The sequence below is a fragment of the Conger conger genome, chromosome 6 (genome assembly GCF_963514075.1).
Source record: "Conger conger chromosome 6, fConCon1.1, whole genome shotgun sequence".
In the NCBI taxonomy this organism is placed as follows: Eukaryota; Metazoa; Chordata; class Actinopteri; order Anguilliformes; family Congridae; genus Conger; species Conger conger.
The window spans coordinates 19,154,567-19,181,938 of record NC_083765.1 but is presented as its reverse complement, the minus strand read 5'-3'; the positions used below and the strand labels follow the sequence as shown (position 1 = coordinate 19,181,938).

Here is a 27,372-nt window from a genome sequence, read left to right as displayed (position 1 = left end):
CTTAATACTTCTTCACAATAACAGCAGCAATGATGGCCAATTATATATATATATATATATATATATATATATATATATATATATATATATATATATATATATATATATATATGTGTGTGTGTGTGTGTGGATTATGATTACCTAAATTCCTCTCTCTGTATATTTGCCATCCCAACATTGACGTAAAGAACTACATGCCTTTATCTTGAGCTCCTGCTTCTGCGCATTTAAATCTTGTTCCTTGGATAAAATGCTGAAAAAAATCTTTAATATAATTTTCCTACATGCAGAATATGGTATATTCAATTCAATTAAATTCACTTCAATTTTATTTGTATAGTGCTTTTCAAAGTAGACTGTCACAAAGACGCTTTACAGAAGGGAAGAAACATCAGCCCTAAGCCCGCAAATAGCATATGAGGTAAACGACTCCCTAGTAGGAGAAAATAGTGGTGAGAAAAAACACCCCGATGGGAATGTCGAGAGGAACCAAGCTGTAGGGCGATGCCCATCCTGTGCTGGCCTATAGGCTAAAATGGTAACAGTTCAGGAATTGAGCTAGCAATTCTGCATGTCATCTGCTAGAATTCCATATATTTCTACAATCGGTTTGCATATTCGTGATTCATAGCCCAAAGGGGAGATACTGACATAGTTTCACATAGGAGCACCAGGATTAGTGTGTTAATGTTAAAGAGGAGGCAAAGTGTATTAAGAATATTGAAGGAGTACTGCTTTAGATGACTAAGGATTTTGCTGATGCCTTAAATGGCTTCTTTGTTGAGGGTTTTATCAGGGAGGAGGTTACTAATAGGCCAGAAGGCATATTCAATACTAGAATGTTTTGGCCGATATTGAGATATGGGATAAATACGTACAAAACTAAACTAAAGACAAATAAGGCAGCTGGATGGCATATTCCCAAGGGTACTCAACAAGTTCATCAGATCATCTTTAAAGTCATACTATGCAAGATTTCTTTCCTTGCTTCTCTCCTGTGTTTACAATCAAAAAACATCTGCATCGTGATTCTCAACCCTGCCTACACCCCCAAAATGAGGACGCTCACCCACCTATAAAACAAGTAGATATTTTATTCTACTAGCTGTCGGTAGCTTTCTAACACTATATTGCAGACTACTCCAATTACATCAGGGGGTGACATTGGCTCAGGTGGTAAGAGCAGTCATCTGGCATTTTGAGGGTTGCCGGTTGGATTCCCACCCCGGGTATGTCAGAGTATCCCTGAGCAAGACACCTAACCCCCAAATGCTTCTGACGAGCTGGTTGGTCCTTTCATGGTAGCCAATCGCCGTTGATGAGTGTGCGCATGAATGGGTGAATGAGAAACATAAATTGTACAGCACTTTGGATAAATGCGCAATGTAAATGCCAACATTCACCACTTATGTCTCTTTCAAAAATACAGCTCCAGTCTGCTTCAATCTGATGCACATAAATTATGCAGGATAGTAACTGTTTGATACTACAGATTGTAGCTCTTATTAGCAGAGCTCCAACCAGCATCAACCATGCTCGCAAGCAACATGCAGGGCCTGGACCCAGTCTATGGGGGGCAGAATTGAACCAGGGCGGAAGTTTGGTCAATCTGGAAGAGGGGAAGAGTCACTCGAACACTCTAGCTTCGTGAGCATTCTAACACACACACAGACACACACAAGCCAGGCTTGTTTGCTACGTTACCCTTTAGCTAACCTGGCTAGCATCTATGCTAGCGTCTGTGTCCCTGTGTTGTATATATCTTAGTTGGTGCTTGTGTTTGCTGTATGTACTGTTCACTGTTCATTCATACTTTTTCATAGTATATGCTATATTTGCTACAGTTACTGGGTCAATACTTTAACTAGCACAGATACACATACTAGTTTTTTCATTCACATTCGCATTCAAACAGTCTACACTCAGTGAGAACTTTATAGTGAGCACTTTATTAGGTATTTATTAGACTTATTGGTCTTCTGCTGCTGTAGCCTGTCCACTTAGAGGTTTGATGCGTTGTGTGTTCAGTGATGCTCTTCTGCATACCACTGTTGTAATGTGTAGTTATTTGCGTTACCAGTCTGGCCCTTCTCCTCTGACCTCTCTCATTAACAAGGCGACTTTGCCTGCAGAACTGCTGCTCACTGGATGTTTTTTGTTCTTTTCACAATTCTGAGTAAACTCTAGAGACTGTTCTGCATGAAAATCCCAGGAGATCAGCAGTTTCTGAGATACTCAAACCACCCGATCTGGCAGCAATAATCATTCCACTGTCAAAGTCACTTAGATCACATTTTGTCCCCATTCTGATGGTTGATGTGAACATTATCTGAAACACCTGACCAGGAATCAATCTGGTTGCCCTTCTTTGAACCTTTTCCAACACCTCTTGAAGTATGCCCCCCAAAAGTACACACACTGTGGTACAAACAAAAACTGATTATCCATATTTGCCACACGATTGGCTGATTAGATAATCACATGAATACGTAGGTGTACTGGTGTTCCTAATAATGTGAGTGTAGCGACCTTGGATAAATACTTGCACACACAAATAAAGCACTTAACATTTTATTTTACTTATAAAGCTGGGGGGAAATATGTCTTTTTTTTGTCTTCAGTGTTTGTGCGCATTTCCTGGTTGGGGGTCCAAACTGAGGCCAAAACGTTACTCTTACTGTTGATTTGGTTCTTTCAAAATCTCCAAAAAACAGCATTGGCATCACTCATGTACTGTAGTGAGATTTATCCCAAAAAACAGCATGTTGTGCCCTTGTGTCTGATTGGCCTTATTTGGCACCTGGACATGGCAGGATCCAGTTGGGCACTGAAGAATAAAACCACAGTACAATTCTGCATTTTATCTGGGCACAACAAAGATATACTGTATAATGTAAATAAAAATACAACTTGACAGGGAATATCAATTTCTAAACTAGCCCCTGAGTGACTTGAACACATTTGTGTGACAGTGAGAGAGGGATCATAAGTGGTGAAGTACATTCACAATTCAACCAGAAGCCAGAAATGGACAGATTCCTTCTCAAAAAGGTCACATCCTTCACCCTCCTCACTCTCTTTTACCCTCTCTCACTCTTCTTCATTCTCCTTCTCACTCTCTCTCTCTCTTCTGCCCTTTCTCACTCTCTTCCTCACTCTCTCTCTCCCCCTCATCTCCCTGTAGTGTGTAATGAGGCATGTCTTCACACAGGGGCTTGGGGGCTGGGGGGATGATTGATGAATCTGGGGTCTGGGGCGAGCCCTGCTGGGATAAAGACCCACAGAAGGGCCCATAGAGCTGGGATAGTGGTGGGGCTGGGCTGGCTCAATGGCCCAGACCCTGGAGTACAGAGGCCAAACAGGCAGGGAAGGTGCTCTGTTGTTCTATAATCCATTTAGCCATTGAGCCACCAGCCGTCTGAAGCAGGATAAGTAGTGCAGAGGAAGTGAGGGGGGGTCGAGGGGTTGGGGGGGGGGGGGTGTTTAGGGATGGCAAGATGCTCTCATTGGGCTGCAGTGATGGGGGAAGGAGATCCGCAGTAAGGACGCAGAGCTGTTAAACCCCGGGGCCCAGGGACGAGACCCCAGCATGGGGTGAGTATCCAGGGCCCGTCACCACAGCCTGGCCCCGAAAAGTTTCTGTTCCACTGCTGTTGGGCCGGGCTGTTCTGTAACGACTTTCTGGAGAAAGAATGAGAATCATTTTAGTGGAAAAATGGAAATGCAGAAAATTCAAACCATTCTGCAAACTTGATAAATACATAGAAACCAGTAGTGATAATACAGAATGATATAAAAACATAGTGTCATCGATGAATCTGCAGTAAAACAGAGAGAGAAAGAGAACGAGAGAGAGAGAGAGAGAGAGAGAGCAAGACAACAAGAGCTTGTCTCTTCCTCGTGTCTTCATGACTGAAAGCTTGGCTGTACTCCTCTCTGCAGGCTGGTTGTCGTGTTGTTCCTGAGACTGTGGCTCAGAGCCAGAGTCTAGCAGAGCCGGCCTGCTGCCAGGCTTCAGAACTGCACCAGCCGTCAATGGATCCATAATCTGCCCCTGATATGGGGGGTCAGCGCTCAATGCGAACCCCACGGTCTGACACAGTGATGGTCCTGTCTGCCTGTCACAGGCGGGCCGATTGGGCCTGCTAGACGCCACCTACCCCCCTTTTCATTTATTTACAACCTTCTACCCCCTGCTTCTATTTATGTAAGCACTTTCTACAACGCGAGGAGAGTGAAAGACAGACATCTTACTGTGAGGGTTAGAGTTTACCGATTTTTCCCTTATTACCCAAAGTATGAAAATATGAAATTAAAATATTCAGCATACTGTATGTTAAAATGGCTGCCACAAAGTGTGGTCTACTATGTAATATGCCTGGTATGAACATCTTTGGAATATGTAAAATAAACAGAAACGACCTTTATGATTGTGTTGTTGTTATAATAACAATAAAAGTAATACATTATTATTATCCTTCTGTCTGTGTGTATGTGTAAAAACAAATGTGGATGAGGATGTGTATGTGTGTGTGTGTGTGTGTGTGTGTGTGTGTGTGAGTGTTGAATCCAGAACCAGGCCTGACCCTTTCATATTTCAGGATTCATCGGCATCGGACTGGGAAGAGTGCAGGGTCTGGGAGAAGCACCACCCCAAACCCCGCCTCCTCACACCAACCCCCACCCCCCACCCCGCTCTGTGCAGAAGCCCCTCAGGCTGGATAATTGAATTGCGTCCATGATTAGATTATCCCTGCAGCAGCATGCTGCCCGTCTGAAGTGCGGCTGCCCTCTATTCTACTTAACCCCACGGCCCCAAAAACCCACTCCTGCCATAACCCCACAAACCCACAAACCCACTCCTGCTACAACCTCACAAACCCACTCCTGGTATAACCCTACAGCCCCACAAACCCACTCCTGCTATAACCCCACAAACCCACAAACCCACTCCTGCCATAACCCCACAAACCCACAAACCCACTCCTGCTACAACCCCACAAACCCACTCCTGCTATAACCCCACAAACCCACTCCTGGTATAACCCTACAGCCCCACAAACCCATTCCTGCTATAACCCTACAGCCCCACAAACCCACTCCTGCTATAACCCCACAAACCCACAAACCCACTCCTGCTACAACCCCACAAACCCACTCCTGCTATAACCCTATAGCCCCACAAACCCACAAATCCACTACTGCTACAACCCCACAAACCCACTCCTGCTACAACCCCAGAAACCCACTCCTGCTATAACCATACAGCCCAACAAACCCACTCCTGCTATAACCCTACAGCCCCACAAACCCACAAACCCACTCCAGGTATAACCCCACAAACCCACTCCTGCTACAACCCCACAAACCCACTCCTGCTATAACCCCACAAACTCAAAACCCACTCCTGGTATAACCCCACAAACCCACAAACCCACTCCTGCTACAGCCCCACAAACCCAGTCCTGCTATAACCCTACAGCCCCACAAACCCACTCCTGCTATAACCCCACAAACCCACAAACCCACTCCTGCTACAACCCCACAAACCCACTCCTGCTATAACCCCACAAACCCACTCCTGGTATAACCCTACAGCCCCACAAACCCATTCCTGCTATAACCCTACAGCCCCACAAACCCACTCCTGCTATAACCCCACAAACCCACAAACCCACTCCTGCTACAACCCCACAAACCCACTCCTGCTATAACCCTATAGCCCCACAAACCCACAAATCCACTACTGCTACAACCCCACAAACCCACTCCTGCTACAACCCCAGAAACCCACTCCTGCTATAACCATACAGCCCAACAAACCCACTCCTGCTATAACCCTACAGCCCCACAAACCCACAAACCCACTCCAGGTATAACCCCACAAACCCACTCCTGCTACAACCCCACAAACCCACTCCTGCTATAACCCCACAAACTCAAAACCCACTCCTGGTATAACCCCACAAACCCACAAACCCACTCCTGCTACAGCCCCACAAACCCAGTCCTGCTATAACCCTACAGCCCCACAAACCCACTCCTGCTATAACCCCACAAACCCACAAACCCACTCCTGCCATAACCCCACAAACCCACAAACCCACTCCTGCTACAACCCCACAACCCCACTCCTGCTATAACCCTACAGCCCCACAAACCCACTCCTGCTATAACCCCACAAACCCACTCCTGGTATAACCCCACAAACCCACTCCTGCTATAACCCCACAAACCCACTCCTGCTATAATCCCAAAAACCCACTCCTGCTATAACCCCACAAACCCACTCCTGGTATAACCCCACAAACCCACTCCTGCTACAACCCCACAAACCCACTCCTGCTATAACCCCACAAACCCACAAACCCACTCCTGCTATAATTCCACAAACCCACTCCTGCTATAACCCCACAAACCCACTCATGCTATAACCCTACAGCCCCAAAAACCCACTCCTCCTATAACCCTACTGCCCCAAAAACATACCTGCTGTAACTCTACAATACCACAAACCCACTCCTGCTATAACCCTACAGCCCCACAAACCCACTCCTGTTATAACCCCACAAACCCACAAACCCACTCCAGGTATAACCCCACAAACCCACAAACCCACTCCTGCTACAACCCCACAAACCCACTCCTGCTATAACCCCACAAACTCACAAACCCACTCCTGGTATAACCCCATAAACCCACAAACCCACTCCTGCTACAGCCCCACAAACCCAGTCCTGCTATAACCCTACAGCCCCACAAACCCACTCCTGCTATAACCCCACAAACCCACAAACCCACTCCTGCTATAATGCCACAAACCCACTCCTGGTATAACCCCACAAACCCACAAACCCACTCCTGCTATAATCCCAAAAACCCACTCCTGCTATAATCCCACAAACCCACTCCTGCTATAACCCCACAAACCCACTCATGCTATAACCCTACATCCCCAAAAACCCACTCCTCCTATAACCCTACTGCCCCAAAAACATACCTGCTGTAACTCTACAATACCACAAACCCACTCCTGTTATAACCCTACAGCCCCACAAACCCACTCCTGTTATAACCCCACAAACCCACAAACCCACTCCAGGTATAACCCCACAAACCCACAAACCCACTCCTGCTACAACCCCACAAACCCACTCCTGCTATAACCCCACAAACTCACAAACCCACTCCTGGTATAACCCCATAAACCCACAAACCCACTCCTGCTACAGCCCCACAAACCCAGTCCTGCTATAACCCTACAGCCCCACAAACCCACTCCTGCTATAACCCCACAAACCCACTCCTGGTATAACCCCACAAACCCACAAACCCACTCCTGCTATAATCCCACAAACCCACTCCTGCTATAACCCCACAAACCCACAAACCCACTCCTGCTATAATCCCAAAAACCCACTCCTGCTATAATCCCACAAACCCACTCCTGCTATAACCCCACAAACCCACTCATGCTATAACCCTACAGCCCCAAAAACCCACTCCTCCTATAACCCTACTGCCCCAAAAACACACCTGCTGTAACTCTACAATACCACAAACCCACTCCTGCTATAACCCTACAGCCCCACAAACTCACTCCTGCTATAACCCTACAGCCCCACAAACCCAGTCATGCTACACAAACTGGAGAAAATATGAAAGTTATTATTGTATTGCTATTCATTGCTCTCCCTCATTAAAGGACATGTTGTGAGAAAAATCACACCCCCTGCCCCCAACCATTACATGCCCACAAATCAGATTATTTGCTTTCCATTTTGGTTGGTAGAGTTGTTTACTGTCTTTATTAGTGAGGTGGCTGGTATAAGTTATGCTTGTTGCTTTACTATGAGATATAGCATAATTACATTTCTCTTCAGTAATTCTTAAACAGTAACTATAGAAGAACAAATATGGATAGCTCAACTAAATGCTGTTTGTAGGTAAAATGGCTAAATTAAATGGGGTTGATGTTTGCAGAGATGAAGCAGTGAACAGAAAGGTTCCATAACCTCACACAACACTTTCAAACCCTGGTCGCAAAGAGCAGGCAAATAATAATTATGAGTTTGTCTACCAGGGACCGAGTGGTCTGATATTGAAACAGACCAAGGAGAGCTGAATTTTAGTAGTTCCAGTGCAGAGATGGCAAAGATCCTGAAATGTACTTGCTGCAGTTCTCTTTGTGTCATTTCACAGTGCAATTTAATTTCCATTAAATGCACCATAAATATTCTCTGCCACATATGAACCAAAAGTTCTCTGAATGAACAAAACAAAGCCTCTAAAAAGCATATTTTTTGCTTAAAACAACTATGCAGACTTCCCTATATATCCACAGATTTTTACTTTTTTTTACATGCCACATTTTTGTTTAAAGTCAATGTGTGTGATTAATATGTACTGTGGAAGAAATCCTGTTGCTATTCAATTATCATCTATTGCTTCCTGTAATTGTATCAAACCCCCTTTAACAATACATTCATGCCAAATGTCTTGGGCAAAGTCTGCCTTTCTTTCTTTATTGTTCTTCACTCTGATAAAAGCAATTGAATTGTTGGCTGCGATATTGGATTTTGCTCTGTAGAATATACTGAAATCATATTTTTTGTTAGAAACTATCAATAAATCTTGTACAGGAAAAGTAATAAGATACAAATATGAAGAAGACCTTGGGAAAGAAAATACTACAGCTTAAGCATTTAGGCAAGTTAAAATAGAGTGAAAATACCACAGGATCATTCATCTGGAGATGGAGATGGTACCCTGGGCTTTTGATATTGAAGTGACTTGGGACCTATTTTTCCTTTTATTGGACACATGGGCTGTACTAAATTGAAGTATGAATGTGTGTATGTGTGCGTGAGTGTGCGTGTGTGTGTGTGAGTGTGTGTGTGTGTGTGTGTGTGAATGAGAGAGAGAAAGAATACACATGTCTGTACATTAGATAAAAACATAACCTGTATTTGTGTGGTTTTCAGTTGCTCCGTAACTGGTGGAGGAAATAGTAATCACTCTTGAGGAATTGCATTAGTTATCATCAGAGATTATGGAAAGTTCACTGTCAGCCTTGAATGCCATAGACTGAGCCCAGAGAAGAGGCCCCTCACTCAGCTGATCCTGAGGCTCAGTTCACTAACCCACAGAAACACCATCCAGCACAGCTACACACCGTTAATAAATGGTAAATGGCTGGAATTTATATAGCGCCTTTATCCAAAGCGCTGTACAATTGATGCTTCTCATTCACCCATTCATACACACACTCACACACCAACGGCGATTGGCTGCCATGCAAGGCGCCGACCAGCTCGTCAGGAGCATTTGGGGGTTAGGTGTCTTGCTCAGGGACACTTCGACACAGCACGGGCGGGGGATCAAACCGGCAACCCTCCGACTGCCAGACGACTGCTCTTACTGCCTGAGCCACGTCGCCCCTAATAAGACGAAATGATCAACAAAAATAAAACAACTCATTGGTAAACTGAAACAAAAACTATAAACAAATTGAGAACACAATTGAGACTCAGTGAGCACAGCCTGGCTATAGAGACCGGCCGCCACCGGCAGACCTGGCTGCCCAAAGAAGCGAGGCTGTGCTTCCACTGTGACAAACAAGAAATAGAGACAGAGCTGCACTTCCTCACCTAGTGTGACAAATAAAAAGAAATGAGAATGTCTTCACAAAATTTAAAAGAGCACACCCAAATTTTCTAATCCTACCAGGGACCAAACTGTCACAAATTATCCTTGGAAGGAAAGGATCCAATATGCAGCAACCTGCTATAGATAGCAGAAACCATAATCTCCCATTAATTAATTAATGGCATTTTTTGGCAGACGCTCTTATCCAGAGTGATGTATAGTTGATTAGCAGGAGACAATCCTCCCCTGGAGCAATGCAGGGTTAAGGGCCTTGCTCAAGTGCCCAACAGCTGTGCGGATCTTATTGTGGCTACACCGGGATTCAAACCACTGACCTTGCCTGTCCCAGTCATTTACCTTAACCACTATGCTACAGGCCGCCCTACCCACCAGTGAGTATGTATTTATTTTATTAAATATTGTGTGTTTGTATTTATTGTATTTATTTCCAGTTTCATATTTATTATTAGTATTATTTTTGTTATTATTACTAGTATATTAACATTTTATATAACTATTGTTGTCATTGCTGCTATTGTTATTGTTTTTGGTTGATTGTTATTAATACTTCAATCAGTACTTGCAATATTTATGTAAAAATGTCATCACAAAAAGCACTTTGAATTCAAATTTGAGAGAGAGGGAGAGAATAGTAAAAAATAAATCAAATATATTTCACGAAATTGTCCCAAATTATCAAGAACATCTCTGTCCTGACAAAGGATGAAACCTGAAAATCCTGTTAGGAGAAGGATAACAGCCCAACTGCAACACATACAGTATGAGCCAGTGAGCCAGCTGTAACCTGAGGGACACTGAGTGACCACAAACATTGCTGTTATAATTTCATTAACTTATTATTATTATTATTATTATTATTATTATTATGTTTTGTAGTGCTATACATTTTGGCAATTGAACTATGAATTTGAATTGAATGAGAGAGAGAGAGAGAGAGAGAGAGAGAGAGAGAGAGAGAGAGAGAGAGAGAGAGAGAGAGAGGGAGAGAGCGAGAGAGAGAGAAAGGGGCGAGAGAAAGAGACGAGAGAGTGACAAAGAGAGAGAAAAGAGAGGGAGAGAGGGAGGGAGCAAAAGAGGGAGAGAGAGAGAGAGGGGGGGGGGGGGAGGGAGGGAGAGAGCAGAGCAGAAATCCCCTGTCAGGGTGGGCTTGTGTACAGGTGTGGTTCTCTGAGTGAGAAGCCCATCCATCTACTGGAGTCACTTTTCATAATTATTGAATTACATTCCTCATGAGCCATTAAGAAGTACATTTACTTTTTAACCACCTGCTCTTCCCTCTTATCCACCATTTGCACCATCAATCTTTCAGCGTTAGCGGCTAAAAGCTTTCTGACTTAGCTATAATAGGGCACTGCAGGCCTGTGTGCAGACCACAGCCCCACAGCTAGAGTCACTCAGTCAGACCAGTGCCCCAGAGCTAGAGTCACTCAGTCAGCCCAGAGCCCCAACACAAGAGTCACTCAGTCAGCCCAGATCCCCAACACAAGAGTCACTCAGTCAGCCCAGATCCCCAACACAAGAGTCACTCAGTCAGCCCAGATCCCCAACACAAGAGTCACTCAGTCAGCCCAGATCCCCAACGCAAGAGTCACTCAGTCAGCCCAGATCCCCAACGCAAGAGTCACTCAGTCAGCCCAGATCCCCAACACAAGAGTCACTCAGTCAGCCCAGATCCCCAATACAAGAGTCACTCAGTCAGCCCAGAGCCCCAGCACTAGAGTCACTCAGTCAGCCCAGAGCCCCAGCACTAGAGTCACTCAGTCAGCCCAGAGCCCCAGCACTAGAGTCACTCAGTCAGTCCATCTACTGCCCTAGCCCTAGAGTCACTCAGTCAGTACAGGTTTTAGAGGAATGACAATCTCAATGACAGGTCATTCGTTGTGTGGAGACACGCACACACACACACACACACACACACACATGCATGCAGACACATGCACACACCACACACACACACACACACATACACACACAGACACACAAGCATGCCCACACACATACACACATAAACTAAAGTTAGCCACAATGCTCACAGACATGGACAGAAATTAATGCATGAAACACACACCCAACATTAACAGAGAATGCGTCTTCCATTCTTTCCCCAGTCTTTTTCTGTTGTGCATTTTAGAGCCACTTCCTGTGTGCTCTCGGGTAATTGGATTATCTCTGGCCTAATGGGCCTCTCTGCGGAGTATGGAGCCACCAAGCCCAGACCCTGAAAGACCCGCCCCCACCCCCCATCAGCCAATCCTGCCCCCCGGCCCCCCCCTCAGCCAATCGAGGGGGGGAGGCAGGGCCAGGTGCGTTTCTCTACAAATCGAGTTAGCTGCGAGATGCCACATCCAATTGTAGAAAATTGATGTGAGAGTTTGTGATGTCTGCCATAGGTCTTACAACAAAGGTCAGCATGCCTAGACAGTGACATCAATCTGCCCCACGTGCACAGCACCCACGCCTCCAATGGATTAAAGGCAGTATGAAAAACAAATTATTCCCTTATAAATATCGCACATCAATTGCACCTTCTCAGGAAATAGGGACAAGGAATATGAGTCCTATATGTGTTCCTATAATAATGAAGGCACAATATTGCAAATACGAGAAATGTGAGTTATTATTGCTGTCATTACTGAGCCGAGTTGTGCTAAGCTCTTCAGGCCCCATTATAAAGACGCATATATGGAGAATATTTCTCAGGTTATGCTTTAAAAATGTTTATTTGCTCAGCTTGTTGTTCTTATTACCAAAGCTTGCATTTGGATGATGATCCATTCAGCCGTACTGATTCATATTTATTCAATGTGCTTTAGGAAAGTGAATGGTGTGTCAAAACTCTTTCTATGAATAAACATTTACTGTAATGCATTCTTTATTAAAGACAATGCATTTAAAAGTTTCAGTGCTTTATTCTCCGATTCAAATAACTGTTCTGCGATTTCCACAGAGTCTTATTTCAGGTGCATCATGGAATCACTTTTATCACACCTACCTTTATTCAGAAATGCTTTTTCCCCTTTATTATGTTAGCGCTCTGGCCTGCTCTGAGGAGGACTGGAGCTGAATGTTTAGACTGCAGGTCCTGTATGGTTCAGAGAGGAAGGGGTTGAAACAGTGCGGAGTCAGTGAGCTGTGGGCTGGCTGGGAATCATCACAGCCTCACTGTTCAACACAACCTGAGGGAATAAACAAATAAACACATAAACACATAAACACATAAACACATAAACACATAAATAACCTAAAACTGATACATGTTATTCCTACAGATGTCTACTGTGCAGTCTCTTAATGAGTCTATTAATATCTAATAAAGGAAATGAATTAAATGCACGGCGTTTTTAATTTTTGTGTTTTTAATGTACATTATTTATTTGGAAAGATAATGGAAAATATTTACTAAGTAAAACAACACAATTAATAAGAGTGAACAACTGAACAACTAAGCACAGTTTACATTATCTGTTTTCACATTTGAGTACAGTTTACATGTTATCTTTGTTTACATTTGAGCACAGTTCAAATGTTATCTTTTGGCAATAATAGTAAGTCCAGTGGCACATCAATAACTACAATATATTTCCAGCACTGCGTTTAGCACAGGGCATATGATGTTTGAATTATGCTCTTATCTTTGTACTTATAGCCATGGTCTGAGCAGGTTGCAGTAAATGGCTGGTCTGCTATAGTCTGATAGAATTCCCATCATGCCTTTGGCATACAGTATGTGGACAGTAGCAGGAACTGGGAACACTGTCACCTCAGTAACACAGCTCCATGGTGTGTGTCTGTCTCATGCATACTGATCACATTTAAACATGATGCGGAACAAAAAGGGGAATTTGTTTACATTAAGCGTGATTGGGCCCTCAGAAAATGGCACACGCATGACCAAATAAATAAATGAATAAATAAATAAAATAAAAAAATTTTGACTTGACAGTCAAATGCAAGGGAAATGTGCAGACCTGACCCCTGGGGAGGATTGAGTGGGGGGGCTGTACATCAGCCCAGATGTGCGCTCAAGATGGCGCATGTTAGCTGAGAGTTCGAAAAGGTAGAGCATGGTGAACAAAATGGCTGCCAACAGGGAAGACACAAGAGAACAAAAGCTGACAATCAATTCACTGTTATAAGGCACTTTAATCAATGTAATGTTTGTTCTTAACTTGAAAAAAAATCCCAGGTGAGCAGCTAATCAGCTAGCTGGCATTGTTGGACCTAAGTCGGGTCCATTTGTATTAAACAGGCATAGGTTGCAAAGTAAATAGTATGTTCATTTAAAATCGTTCAACAGTAACTGCTGCAAACATAGCTCGCCGTGAATATTCGCCATCTTGGACACACGTCACTACGCCCGTGTATAGAGATGAACTCTGAGGGGTGAGGGCGAGGTCTGTAGCCCAGTGTATGGGGGTTAATCCTGGGTTGGGGTGCGGGGCCTGTTCTCGAGCCTCTGGAGCACAGCCCCATCTCTGCTGCTCTCTGCATTATGACTCAGGCCTGGGTCTGATAATGGACCAATTGAAACAAATGAATGTAGGGAAAGATAAATGAATCTGTCCTAGATTATGACATCGCTCACATTTGATTTATTGTCCCTCTCGACTCGGGGGGGAAAGGCAGGCGGGTCTTCCTGATGTCACAGCACTAGACACACCACAGAGAGGACTTGTTGGAGTTTGGTTGCGTGCGTACTTTCGACCCCGCAGCCTACGGGCCACCAGCGATGAGGAAGTCTTTAGCTGATGAAGCAGATATTACATGATGAAGATGAATTTTGTGTTTGTGCAGAATATTAATGATTTTATCCAGGCAGTATGAAAAGGCCATGAAGTCACCTTAAAATATGACAGAATGCTGCATATTTATTCTAAGAAAAACACATTGTTTTAAACACAGAGAGAGGAGTTTCAGGTCGTGCTGACTTGCAGAGTGTTTGTTTACAAGCCAAAACCTAAAGCTCAGCTCTAGTCTTTTTCACTTGTACTTGGTACTTAAAAAAATAAATTAAATAACCTTTAATATTTGACCTGGAAGTCCAACCTCTGTGTTTGTGCTTGACCTCCCATCTTTGCCTGTTTTCTCCATGTGAAATGTTTCTGTGGACTTGTGGTCAGAATGGTGATAAGGAAATTCAGAAATTATTGCAACAGAATGTTAGAAAACAAATTGCAAATCAAATATCTATCTATCTATCTATCTATCTATCTATCTATCTATCTATCTATCTATCTATCTGAATATATTTGGTGTCTATGATGCTAAAAATCGGAGACATATCCAAAACGTGGCGTGCATCAACATCAACTGACTGATACATAGTTCTGAGGAATGAACAGCCTGGTGAGCCCAGCAACAGCAAACAGCCTGGCAGACCTCAGAAGACCACTGTAGTGGATCACAGAAGAATACTTTCAAATGTGAAGTAAAAAACCTCTTTTCAACTGTTGAACTGATCAAGAACCCACAAGGCAGGGTAACAGTATGCTGGATAACTGCACTGAGTAATACCCCCAAAGCAGGGTAACTGAGTATGCTGGATAACTGCACTGAGTAATACCCACAAAGCAGGGTAACAGTATGCTGGATAACTGCACTGAGTAAAACCCACAAAGCAGGGTAACTGAGTATGCTGGATAACTGCACTGAGTAATACCCACAAAGCAGGGTACCTGAGTATGCTGGATAACTGCACTGAGTAATACCCACAAAGCAGGGTAACTGAGTATGCTGGATAACTGCACTGAGTAATACCCACAAAGCAGGGTACCTGAGTATGCTGGATAACTGCACTGAGTAATACCCACAAAGCAGGGTAACTGAGTATGCTGGATAACTGCACTGAGTAATACCCACAAAGCAGGGTACCTGAGTATGCTGGATAACTGCACTGAGTAATACCCACAAAGCAGGGTAACTGAGTATGCTGGATAACTGCACTGAGTAAAACCCACAAAGCAGGGTCACAGTACGCTGGATAACTACACTGAGTAATACCCACAAAGTAGGGTCACAGTACGCTGGATAACTGCACTGAGTAATACCCACAAAGCTGGGTAACTGAGTATGCTGGATAACTGCACTGAGTAATACCCACAAAGCAGGGTAACAGTACACTGGATAACTGCACTGAGTATTACCCACAAAGCAGGGTAACAGTACACTGGATAACTGCAATGAATAATACCCACAAAGCAGGGTAACTGAGTATGCTGGATAACTGCACTGAGTAAAACCCACAAAGCAGGGTAACAGTACGCTTGATAACTGCACTGAGTAATACCCACAAAGCAGGGTAACTGAGTATGCTGGATAACTACACTGAGTAAAACCCACAAAGCAGGGAAACTGAGTATGCTGGATAACTGCAAGTTAGTAAGTAAAAAAACCAACCTTTCTGGGTTTTACTCTATCCAGTTATCCAGCTAAAAAGTATTTGAATTGAATTCTGGACAGATGAGGATGAGTGTTAACCTGTACTAAAGTGATGGAAAGAGGAAACTTGCTCATGAAAACTGCTCATGATCCAAAGCACACCACCTCATCTGCGAAACATGGCGGAGGTAGTGCCATGGCTTTGGCATGTATGGCTGCTACAGACACTGGCTCACTTGGGTTCATTGATGATGTCAGTGCTGACGGCAGCAGCAGAATGCATTCTGAAGTGTACAGAGGAGGCACTTCACCTTGCAGCAGAGCAATGACCCAAAACATACTGTTAAAGCAAACAAGGAGTTCTCCAGGGCCAAAATGTGGGCTGTTTGTGACTGGCCAAGTCTGTCACCTGTCCTGAATCCAAATGAGCATGAGTTAGACAAGACTGAAGGCAAAATGCCCCAGAAACAAAGAGCAACTGAAGTGGGCTGCAGTACAGGCCCGACAGAGCATCACCAGGGCAGATACCCTGTGTCTGGTGGTGCCTATGGTTTGCTAACTACTCTTCAGGCAGTGATCAGATGCAAAATATTTGCAGCCAAGTACTGAATATGATTATTTTACATTTAGTAAATTTGTTCAATTACTTTTGCTCCTCTAAAATGCAGTGACTCTGTGTAAAGATTTCTGTATGAAATTCCTACATGGATCTCCTGCTATCAATGCAAATTAGAGCTGACAGTTTATAAGTTAACATCACATATCTAGTTATTTTATTTTGGAATAAATGTGCTGGAGTACAGAACCAAAACAACAGAAAGATATACAGTATAATCTAAAATATTAAAGTTTTACATTTTGACTCAAGCATTATATTCAATAATGAGTGTGAACATTTATGATTATTTTAAGGATAATGTATTATTTTATTATTTTCAAAACTTCTTATTTCCAATTGATGGCCTTATAGTTTTCAATCAAATATAATTCTTATGGATGTAATTATTATGATATGAATATTATATATTTTTCAAAAACGATGCGTGAATCCAGCACACGGTCTTGATACACAAAGATGGATATTAACATTAAAAGTCACTCAATCATTTGTGACCCCGCTCATTCTGTCAAGATGGTCCTTAATCGCTTCATTCCGTTTAAAATCCCAAGTAGGCCTACACAAAAGCTGGTTTTATTTGAGTAATGCATGTGGCCGTCTCGCTCTCGACGTCCCGGAGTCCTAAATACACGAAGATACACGTCAGCATATCCCGCCGGGCTCCATGGCTCCGGGCACCATGGCTCCAGGCACTATGCGTGTTAAAGCAATGACGGAGGGGCTGGTTAATGACACTGACCCCGACTTCCCCAACGGCTATTCAGCTCAGCCGCAATAACATCCAGGCAGCTGATATATGAGACTCTAGCTAATAATTGTCAATTAGGTACTGATGCGAAGAATTAATCCGGAACGTTAAATAAAACCCGCCACCCCCTGACACCAGCAACGTCACAAAACAAGGTATAGAAAGTGGAGATCTCGTTTTGGTGAGCCTATTGTTTGGCATATATGTCTCTGATTGTTTTTTTAAATCTTATTTCTTAGCCTCGTGGATTCCTTGACTTATATTGGCACGACTCTGGTCCTCATGTTGACAAATGGCAATAACAGACTCCAAAGGCAATGAAATGCTTATAATCAAGCTTTCTTATATCTGCAGCATGGAAGTGATTGAACACACCTGACTAATCAGAAACACCTGTGATGGTATTTGCCCCAAATGTTATAGCGCCCTGAAATTAAGGGACTATGTATGTACAAAGGCCTGTAATTCCGACATGATGAAATGAAAGTGTATTAAAATACTATTTAATAAAGGCTGATAATCTGCACTTAATTTGTGAATAGTTTGATTACAGTGAGCTCACTGTATATAACCTACTTTACAGCCTATATCCGCCCATTATTTCGACAAACTGTTTAGCAGAGATTTCAATAACATTCCTCCGATGGTTAGCCTGCTATAGCATCATCGATGCAGACCATAATAGAAGGTCAATGTTAAATTGTACAAGATGAAATGATGACAGGAGACTCCGTGAAGAATTTAATTCTTTTTTATTTTGGACAATTTTATGAATCAGATTTGTGAATACTGGCGAGAGATTTAATGATCGCAATTTTTTTAAATCTTAACTCAAACCGATCGATGGCATCTTTTTCTGTTAATGTCGTCTTAGAGCTTGAAGTAATTTAGTAATTGAGTCTAAGGAAGGCATGTTGCCAGCAGCAGGTCTGCTTTTTCAGAGTAATATGTTTGCTAATTTTATCCTGCGGAATGGGATTATTATGTTAATCCTGCTCACTATGCCTAAACTCGTGGCCACTTGGGAAGTCTGTGGAACGGTTTGACTGCGCAAACCTTGGGGAGTCCGGCATTCCTTTACTGGTGCAGAGAGGACAGGTAGCTACGTTATGGATGTAAATAGCACATACTGTGCATCGACTGCGACTAGAAAGAATTCACTAGTTTGGGTTAGGTTAATTGCTGGTATTAATCAACAGTTTCTAATGAACTTGCTTATAACTTAAATTTAACAATGAATCACCGCCCTCACCGACACCATTTCAGAAACGTTAAGATAGTGTAGTATGCAACTTCTGACGATACGCTTAGGACGCAAGTGTTATCGCCATTTATTTTTTTATTTTTTTATTTATTTATGTATACAAAAATACATTTGAGCAACTGAATCGGAACACTCATCCCCCCCCCCCCCCCCCCCATCCTTCACGATTACGCAGTAATATAATAATATTTCAGCTTGAATACCAAGAATGGGCTACAAGACATTAAAACCCAGGATTTATTGTATCTTATAAAGCAGCAGGAGTAGTAGTAGCCTGAGAATAGTAGTAGTAGCAGTAGTATTAGTAATAATAATAATAATAATAATAATAATAATAATAATAAAATTAATAATAATAATAATAATAATAATAATAATAATATACCATCTTTCAACTTGCTGTGTATAAAACCAGCGGGCCTAGAGTTTAAACTTCGGAGTATGGGGATATTAGTTACTCGCTAGTTTTGTGCGGCTCTCGGATTGCACTAAGAATGGAAAGGGTTTATAATAATTCAATTTACTCTCCCTCCTCATCCTCTTCTGGGGCAGATGTCACTTCATATCGGCGCGTCTGCTCAAACGCTCCGTCTCTAAACCTCTGGCAGATGCTTCCCCCATAAGGAGCACTACGGGAAAGACTGCGACAACTTTTTAAAAATTAAGTTGCGTGGCGACATGTTGAGCGCCATTATTTCACGTGCAAACAATATTGGCCTTAATGACTAACGTCTTTAGTACATGTGGTAATGTGATATAACAAATGGAAATTTTGCAGTAAGACGCATGAAATGAAACATAGCACTGGACTGTTTCTTTCTCATTTTAAATAACTTATTCAAGATAAGATTCGTGCTTATCTTGAATATTATCACTGTCGTCCTCTGTAAAGGCTGCATATTCAAACTCATTTGTACAGCACATTTTGTACAGAAGTTGCTATATAATAGGCTAAGCTACGCTTTCATCCCGTTGAATTACTGCTATAGACTGCGTAATGAATGAGCTAAAGCAGAATTTGAACATGTATCGTCACCAATTGTATTTTACGCTGTCATTATCTTGCACAGCTCATCACATGAAAAAACTGATAAGTTAATGTCTAAAGCTTACATGCCCATAGAGTCCGTTCATAGCAGAAATATTTGGACATTCTGTTTAACAAGGCAGTTCTGAGCTTCTTTCACAGCATTTGTTTATGGGCTGGGAGGTTTAAAGTGGGACTGAAAATGTGAACATTAAATTGAGAAATCAACCAATGAAGGCAAGAACGGGCCCCAAGGAATGTTTAATGGCTGATATTTTATTTATATATTCCCATGTCCGCTATGATTACACCCCGCCCCAGATTATTATTGTTTAGCCTCAGGAACACGTCCTCAGTCAGAGTAAGACATTATGTTTAACGTGACAGCGATTCTTCTCTTTGTCTCACTTTCTGTACTATATCTCTTTGTGCGCGCATACATCCATACAATGGCATTTTTGTCTTTTTTTCACTGGCTTGTCGCATTCTTCTCCTTAGTGGAGTTCAGGATCTCTAAAGAGAAGGGTCCCTTTCGGCTTTATCCATTTTTTCACTATTGTTCACCTTGTAAACATAAATGTTGGATTTGGGAAGGCGTGTGTTCCTTCATTTATTTGAAGGAACCATTTGGATTGTATTTGTATTATTAAGTCAACTGTTTTTTAACACTTTTCATTGATAATTTCGCTTTTCATTGATACTTTGCCATGAAACCACTTGCGATTATATGTTTTCAAGATCTAAATGAGAATTACCACAATGATATATATATATATATATATATATATATATATATATATATATATATATATATATATCTTAATAAAATTTCATTTTATTTTTATTTGCATATATTTTGCTATAGTGATGATACCTCGATGTCATAGATTTTGGTTTAAATACGATGCATTTTTTCATGATAGCTGTGCTAAAATAAGCAGAATACTACACTAATAATTGAACCTGATATCTCAATCTCAGGGATTCCTTCAATTCAAAATGTATCATGTTCAATGTCCAAATTAAAATGTAATTTTAAAGCACAAATAAACATTTTAGTAAAAAGTATAAAATGGAGGCCTCTCTGTCGTTGGGGGACTATAGACCTCGAGAAGCACACAACAGGGCCCTTTGAATGAGAAAGAACGGAGGAGAAAGCTATAATTCTATTTGTCTCAGCAAAATATCAGAAAGGGTTTCTCCTCGCTTTGTGCATTTTATTAGATTAATTCTTAGCAATTGGTTTCTTTTCCTTGCCAGACGCGTGTAGGGAAGCCAGTGAGGCAGTTGGTCTTTGGTTTCAATAATCAAATTAACCATTTGGTACAACTTTTAGCCGAGACTCGCGTGTAGAAGGAAAACATTAACATAAAAGGGGACTGGGGTGTGTCAAGAAAGAATAAACTTTTCTGTCATTCATCTTTCAACTTACAGAGAAAAGAAACGCCATATTGATGCAGAACACTAGCTAGTGTTTATTCAAACTAAGACACTCATTTAAATAATTAATTTTATTGAATAAAAAAAGCATTTCAGGGAGTGAAATATAACATAATAGCCTACGTTGTAAATCTTACGCGGTTTCGGCTACACCTGTCCATTTTTATTTTTATTTAATCCTACCCAGAAAATATAACAATAAATGTCTTAGCGTATGGTAACGACAACGTGCAAGGACAAATTGACGAAATTAATTTTTGGTTGATATTACTATTTTTTCTGTCGTTTTGACGAAAAGCCATGTAGCCAACTTACTTTCAGAACATGCATAGGCCTACTGTCGGCACACGTGTGGGACCGCATTTCCACAGCTGTATGTGGAGACCGGGAAACAAGTCTTTAGGCCCTGGCAATTTATCTCGCACTGTCACATGGTGAACATTTATTTTCATTGTTGCTTTGAAAAAAGCGTTACAAATACTTGATTTGACTTACTCTGTCAAATCAGTTTTGTAAAACAGCAGAATCAATAAAGCCATCGGGAAGCACAAAAATGATTTCAACCAAATGCCGGTATCAACAAAAAGGAGTTGTGTTCCTCGAGACTGCGCTAGGAGGACAGTACAATTGTATTGCTTTACGTCAGATAAATGTGATCTGATAGATAGTTTTAGAGACGTTCTTCTGCATTCTTCCATTTTAAAGGCGCTTTAAGTTGCAAAAGAGAAAGGGGAATGCCACGTAAAATAAAAACTGATTCAAATAAATCTCTGTTTTTAATCACGAAGAAGTCTATTGATAGCGAGGATAACAAAACAAAATATCGTTGTGTTACTATAACAAAATTAGGCACTTAACTCGACTAATACTCCGGGCCTCAGATCACAATGATGACTTCACGAGTTTGTTACTTTAATTACAGAGTTGTTACTGGGCATAAAGCGGAATAATGAATGTAATAAAACGAATTACAGGGGAATTGAAATCATATAAAACATTCCCAATTTGTTTATGGAACGCTCACTATGCAAATAAGATCTAATTCTTCGTAGAAACAAACACAACTTATGGAATCCTGCTGCGAAAACGATTTATCGTCCATTGTCAAGTGGTTTATAAGTAGGTTACTTTTACCAACACAATCTTGATGAACTGAAATTAATAATTTCCTTACTTTTTTATTTTCAACACCGACTAAATTCAGTAAGGATGGGTAGATAATAATAATAATAATAATAATAATAATAATAATAATAATAATAATAATAATTATTATTATTATTATTATTATTATATTACATGCTTTTTATTTTTGTGCTGTTATTTGTATTAAAAACATGAATAACCATTTTAAATGAAAGTAATATTTTCGTATAGCTTAATGATCGCTGTTGTCATGCTTTAATAAATAAAAATAATTAAAAAGATAATAAGTATTATTGTTATTATTATTATTATTAATAGGCCTAATAATAACAAAAATACTACTACTACTACTACTACTACTACTGCTACTACTATTACTAATAATAATAATAATAATAATAATAATAATAATAATAATAATAATAATAATAGGCGTAATACAGATAATTACATTAATAATAATAATAATAATAATAATAATGATAATAATAATACAAATTTAAATAAATAATCCCAGGTGTTGCAGAAAATAACACTACTGACTCCTGAGAGGGCGTGAAAAGGAGGAAACATAAACGCGTCAGTACTATTGTACTCATCCCGATCTCTCCACTGTCCCTGTCTTTCAAACGTTTCACGCGCTTCGGGGGGCGGCTTGTTGTTAAATTGAGCGTGTAACGTCCTTACAAGAAAGCCGGGGAGGCACACCCGGGCCCCGAACTTCAGCCAAGAAAGTACGGCAAAAAAGAGGAGAGGAGAGAGGTGGAAAATACTATCTAAACTTTGTGCCCAAGGTATATGATCAGTTAAAAGGCTTAAAAGCTCGGGGAAAATTGGATCAGGGAGAATCGTCACCCAACTTTCATTATTTCCAAGTGGTGTGATTGAATTAAAGGGCAAGGGGATGGTTAGGGGAGGGGTAGAGGGAGCCGGTGCGTAATGGTGTGGTATTAAATTCTAATTAGAGATGCAGGGAATCAATGATAGGGGAGGTTAGACAGCTCGGTCCCCCAGTGCCAGCCCAATAGCCTGATGAGTTATTGTCATGTAAAAAGCGCCAGCAATAAGACCAACCGCTTTGCTATTGTCCAAGTAGAAAGAGCCAAGTTTATTATGAGGACTCTATGCTCTAGAGACCTCGGGCTAGGCGGCTCATAGGAGGCTTTTCATAAAACAAGGCTCTGCTGCTATAAAGGAGGCCAGTGTAGAAGCAGGCTCCGAGCAGAGCGCATCTACCCACAGTCAAGCCGCCTTCAAACAAAAAAAAAGGAAAAAATTACAACTGTTATTGCTCCCCAACAATTTTAACGTTCATTTAAATCCTGCTGTTTTTAATCCACATTGAAATAGATATATATTTTGAAACTGCTTTTTAATCCACTGAGCCTTTTCAAATGTATAAAATGGAATATTCTTACCTCAATTCCTCCGCCTACGAGTCATGTATGGCCGGGATGGACACTTCGAGCCTGGCATCAGCCTATGCGGACTTCAGCTCCTGTAGCCAGGCCGGCGGGTTCCAATACAACCCGATTCGAACCACGTTCGGAGCCTCCTCCGGCTGTCCCTCCCTCACCGCGGGATCCTGCAGCCTCGGCACGCTGCGGGACCACCAGAGCAGCCCGTACGCCGCAGGTAAGGACCTCCGCTTCTATTCCCCGTTCAAGAGCCTCTTCCTCGGTATATAGGAAGCGGTGATTGCATTTGAAAATGGAAATGTGTTTAGTATTTACCAAACGAAATTTGCTTACACAAATGAAAGAATTTATCACGTTAGAAGTGATTGCAGGCAAGAGGTAATTCAGTTACGGGGTTACACTATCCCTGTCAGACCCGAACCGCCAACAAAATTATCTTAAGCTGCCAAAATGATCGGCATAATTTATTTACTTTGCGATGAGACGTAAAGCTTAGAAAATAATGAAATAACCACGGAATAAAGCTCATTATTGGGACTACATTTGTTACCGTACTGTAGCCTACAACGAAGGAGTAGGATGACAACATTGCTACATTTTCAAAATTTTTACTTTTAAAAGATTACAATTGCAGTACATAAAATTAAGTACAGTTAGATAACTGATTATATTCGTATTTTACAGCAATACAGACTGGGTATAAGTTACACAGTTGCAAAATATTAACTCTGTTGCAGGACATTAACCGTTTTCAACATATTTATAATATTTAAGAAACAGAACATCTTTTGCCTTTTTTTAACGGTAAAAAAATGGTAATGGTAAAAGTAACCTACCTATTGAATCATCAGCTCAACACGAGAGGAGAGTAATAATAATAATAATAATAATAATAATAATAATAATAATAATTATTATTATTATTATTATTCTAATTATTATTAGTATTATTGTATATAATACTACTAATACGACTACTACTAATAATACTAAGAATCATAATGTTAATAACAATCATTATCATTATCATTACCAATATTTTCATTATTATGATTATTATTATGATGATGATGATGATGATTATTTTTAATTTCATTATTATTATTATTATTATTATTATTATTATTATTATTATTATTATTATTATTATACTCATCATCATAATCATGTCTTTGCATTCTCTCCCACGATATGTTCAGTGCCCTACAAGTTGTTCACGGATCACGGCGGTTTGAACGAGAAGCGGAAGCAGCGGCGCATTCGGACTACGTTCACGAGCGCGCAACTGAAGGAGTTGGAGCGAGTATTCGCGGAGACGCACTATCCCGACATCTACACGCGCGAGGAGCTGGCGCTGAAGATCGACCTCACCGAGGCGCGCGTGCAGGTCTGTTCCGCTCCTGAGGTGCACTTTAAATTAGCCTGTGTGAATGAACATTCTGCAAAACAATGCTGCAGTTTCCCCCACCACATATTGGGCCTGAAATTGCACTGCCATTCCAGATAATTTGGGGACTAATGCGGCCTCTACTGTAGGCATATGCCTGTAGAGGATACATATATAATCTAAACACAGATTCATTTATGTAATAATAAATGTGAATGCAAATTTTGGAGATTTATTTCAGATTAAAATACATTAATATAAAAAAAAGAATCAGTGAAGAAACTGCATCTTCCCTGTGCATTAAAGGACTTAAATGCTAGATGTAATATTTGCTTGTAGGTTAAATGGTTTTCTTCGTGTTTTAGGTGTGGTTCCAGAACAGGCGCGCAAAATTTCGCAAGCAAGAGCGCGCGGCAGCCGCTGCAGCCGCAGCCGCCAAAAACGGATCTTCCGGGAAGAAGTCGGACGCTCGGGAGGATGAAAGCAAAGAACCGAAAGTTACTGACCCAGACAGTACGGGAGGCCCGGGTCCCAACCCAAACCCCAGCTGTGGTGGACCTAGTCCGACTGGAGGACAGGGCAACCCCGGAGCCAACGGGCCAGTGGAACAGGTGAAGACGTCGACACCGGGCGGTCTGGGAGGCACCACACCGAACCAGGGATGGGCCTCGGCTCCCGGAACCATCACGTCCATCCCGGACTCATTAGGAGGACCGTTCGCGAGCGTGCTGTCTTCATTGCAGAGACAGAACGGAGCCAAAGCCACTTTAGTAAAGACCAGCATGTTCTGAAGCGCGAGGAGAGATGCTTGAAACATCGAAATAATTTAAAAACGAACACTTAAAACTGGCGACTGTACTGCCCAGAGTAAAACGAGAGGGATTTAAAAAAATACACTCGAAGTCCGAAGCAGAGGGTGGAAGAGAGAACATTATTGGTCGCCAAATCGATGTGGATCCCTCTGACCACCTTTGATGTTACATTTCTCCATCAGGATCCGGGCAGCACAGGAAATGAGTATTGAACATTTGATTGTTTTTACCCATCGGCCTCGTTATGATACATTACGGTGGTTTTGATCAGCACTTGCGTCATTCCATGAAGGAAACAATCTGCCACCGTGTATGTTTGGCGATAGGCTAGCTCTTTCCCCGGTATAAAACTATAATACTGTACTAAACCTTTTCCAAGCCAGAGCATACATTATTTCATCGATAGCCTATTTTTGTTTGCCTAAGATGATTAAGCCCCATGGCTGGTAATCGCCATGTACACCGTTTCAATTTATGGATGAAAAAATATTTGTTTTTATTTCACTTACAATTGTCGCGACAAATTTAGTTCATATATATTTTCGACCAAAGGCACAAACTACAAATTTCAATGTTAACAAGAATAATTCAGAACATTGTGTGAGTTTCTACGGCTGTGTTTGTGTGGCTCAATTGTATAGTGTTAATACAAGTGTAAAATTGTCTTCTATAGTTCTATAGTTATGTTTACCCTTGTACTTTATTGAGGCTTTTTGACGTTTTACAAGGTCACCACGGGTTTATTTCTTTCGTTTTCAAAGGAAGTGTTCCAACATTGTATTTATTAAAATCTGATTTGCATGTTGTCCTTTTCAGTCCAATTTTATGATTATCCATTTCCCTTTTTGTGAGCATAATATTGCAGGTTTTGTTCAGGATTTGAAAGCTATTTATATGTAGGTATAACGGATACTTATATTTAAGAGGGAAATATTTCTACATGTGCATAGTTTTCCAGGAGTGTACCATTGACTTGGTTGTTAATAAAATGATGAGAAAATTTACAGTGTTGAATATATATTCCTTCCGAAAGCAGCATGTTGTGGCTGCATTTCATTAAGTGATATCTTTAAAACGATACAACTAAATAAAATATATAGATCAGTTCGCAAAAGGGCTAACAACATCCTCCGGTAAGGTCATTGGTAAACACCGTTATCATTGAACTGTGTTTTAATGCCCCCTAGTGGTAACTCTGAAAATATAAATAAGTATTCTCGAGATAAATTCTTCTATTATAATTCACTCTATATATCTATTTACAGTAAAAAAGAAACGGTGTATTAATTCAGAGGTGGTGTGTGGTTTCTATACGATGGTCTGTGCATTTTCCGTTTTTAATGTACAACACTATCATTGGCTGATTACACAATTGTTTCAGGACCACGGACAGAGTCAACATTTATGAAGCCCAATGCTTTCTATTATGCCCCCAATAACCAAATTAGTCCACGCATGCATTTT

At 41.3% G+C, this 27,372-nt stretch overlaps 1 protein-coding gene across 2 annotated transcripts; it reads left to right on the top strand.

Moving 5' to 3' along the window:
• Nucleotides 1–18,424: 18,424 nt before the first annotated feature.
• phox2ba (paired like homeobox 2Ba) lies at nucleotides 18,425–26,908 on the top strand. 2 transcript variants are annotated; one of them, XM_061246669.1, is made up of 4 exons: nucleotides 18,425–18,512; nucleotides 23,731–23,926; nucleotides 24,909–25,096; nucleotides 25,462–26,908. In XM_061246669.1, exons 2-4 carry the CDS (start codon nucleotides 23,737–23,739, stop codon nucleotides 25,885–25,887), a joined length of 804 nt encoding a protein of 267 aa, XP_061102653.1. In that variant the 5' UTR covers nucleotides 18,425–18,512; nucleotides 23,731–23,736; the 3' UTR covers nucleotides 25,888–26,908. The 2 variants fall into 2 exon arrangements, with proteins under 2 accessions (XP_061102653.1, XP_061102652.1); XM_061246668.1 differs by lacking the exon at nucleotides 18,425–18,512 and having other exon boundaries at nucleotides 23,507–23,926.
• Nucleotides 26,909–27,372: the final 464 nt, after the last annotated feature.

Coding starts and splice junctions, on each gene's coding strand:
- phox2ba (XM_061246668.1), top strand. CDS start 23,686: ATGTATAAAATGGAATATTCTTACCTCAATTCCTCCGCCTACGAGTCA. Junction 23,927..24,908: donor GAGCAGCCCGTACGCCGCAG/GTAAGGACCTCC, acceptor CGATATGTTCAG/TGCCCTACAAGTTGTTCACG. Junction 25,097..25,461: donor TCACCGAGGCGCGCGTGCAG/GTCTGTTCCGCT, acceptor TTCGTGTTTTAG/GTGTGGTTCCAGAACAGGCG.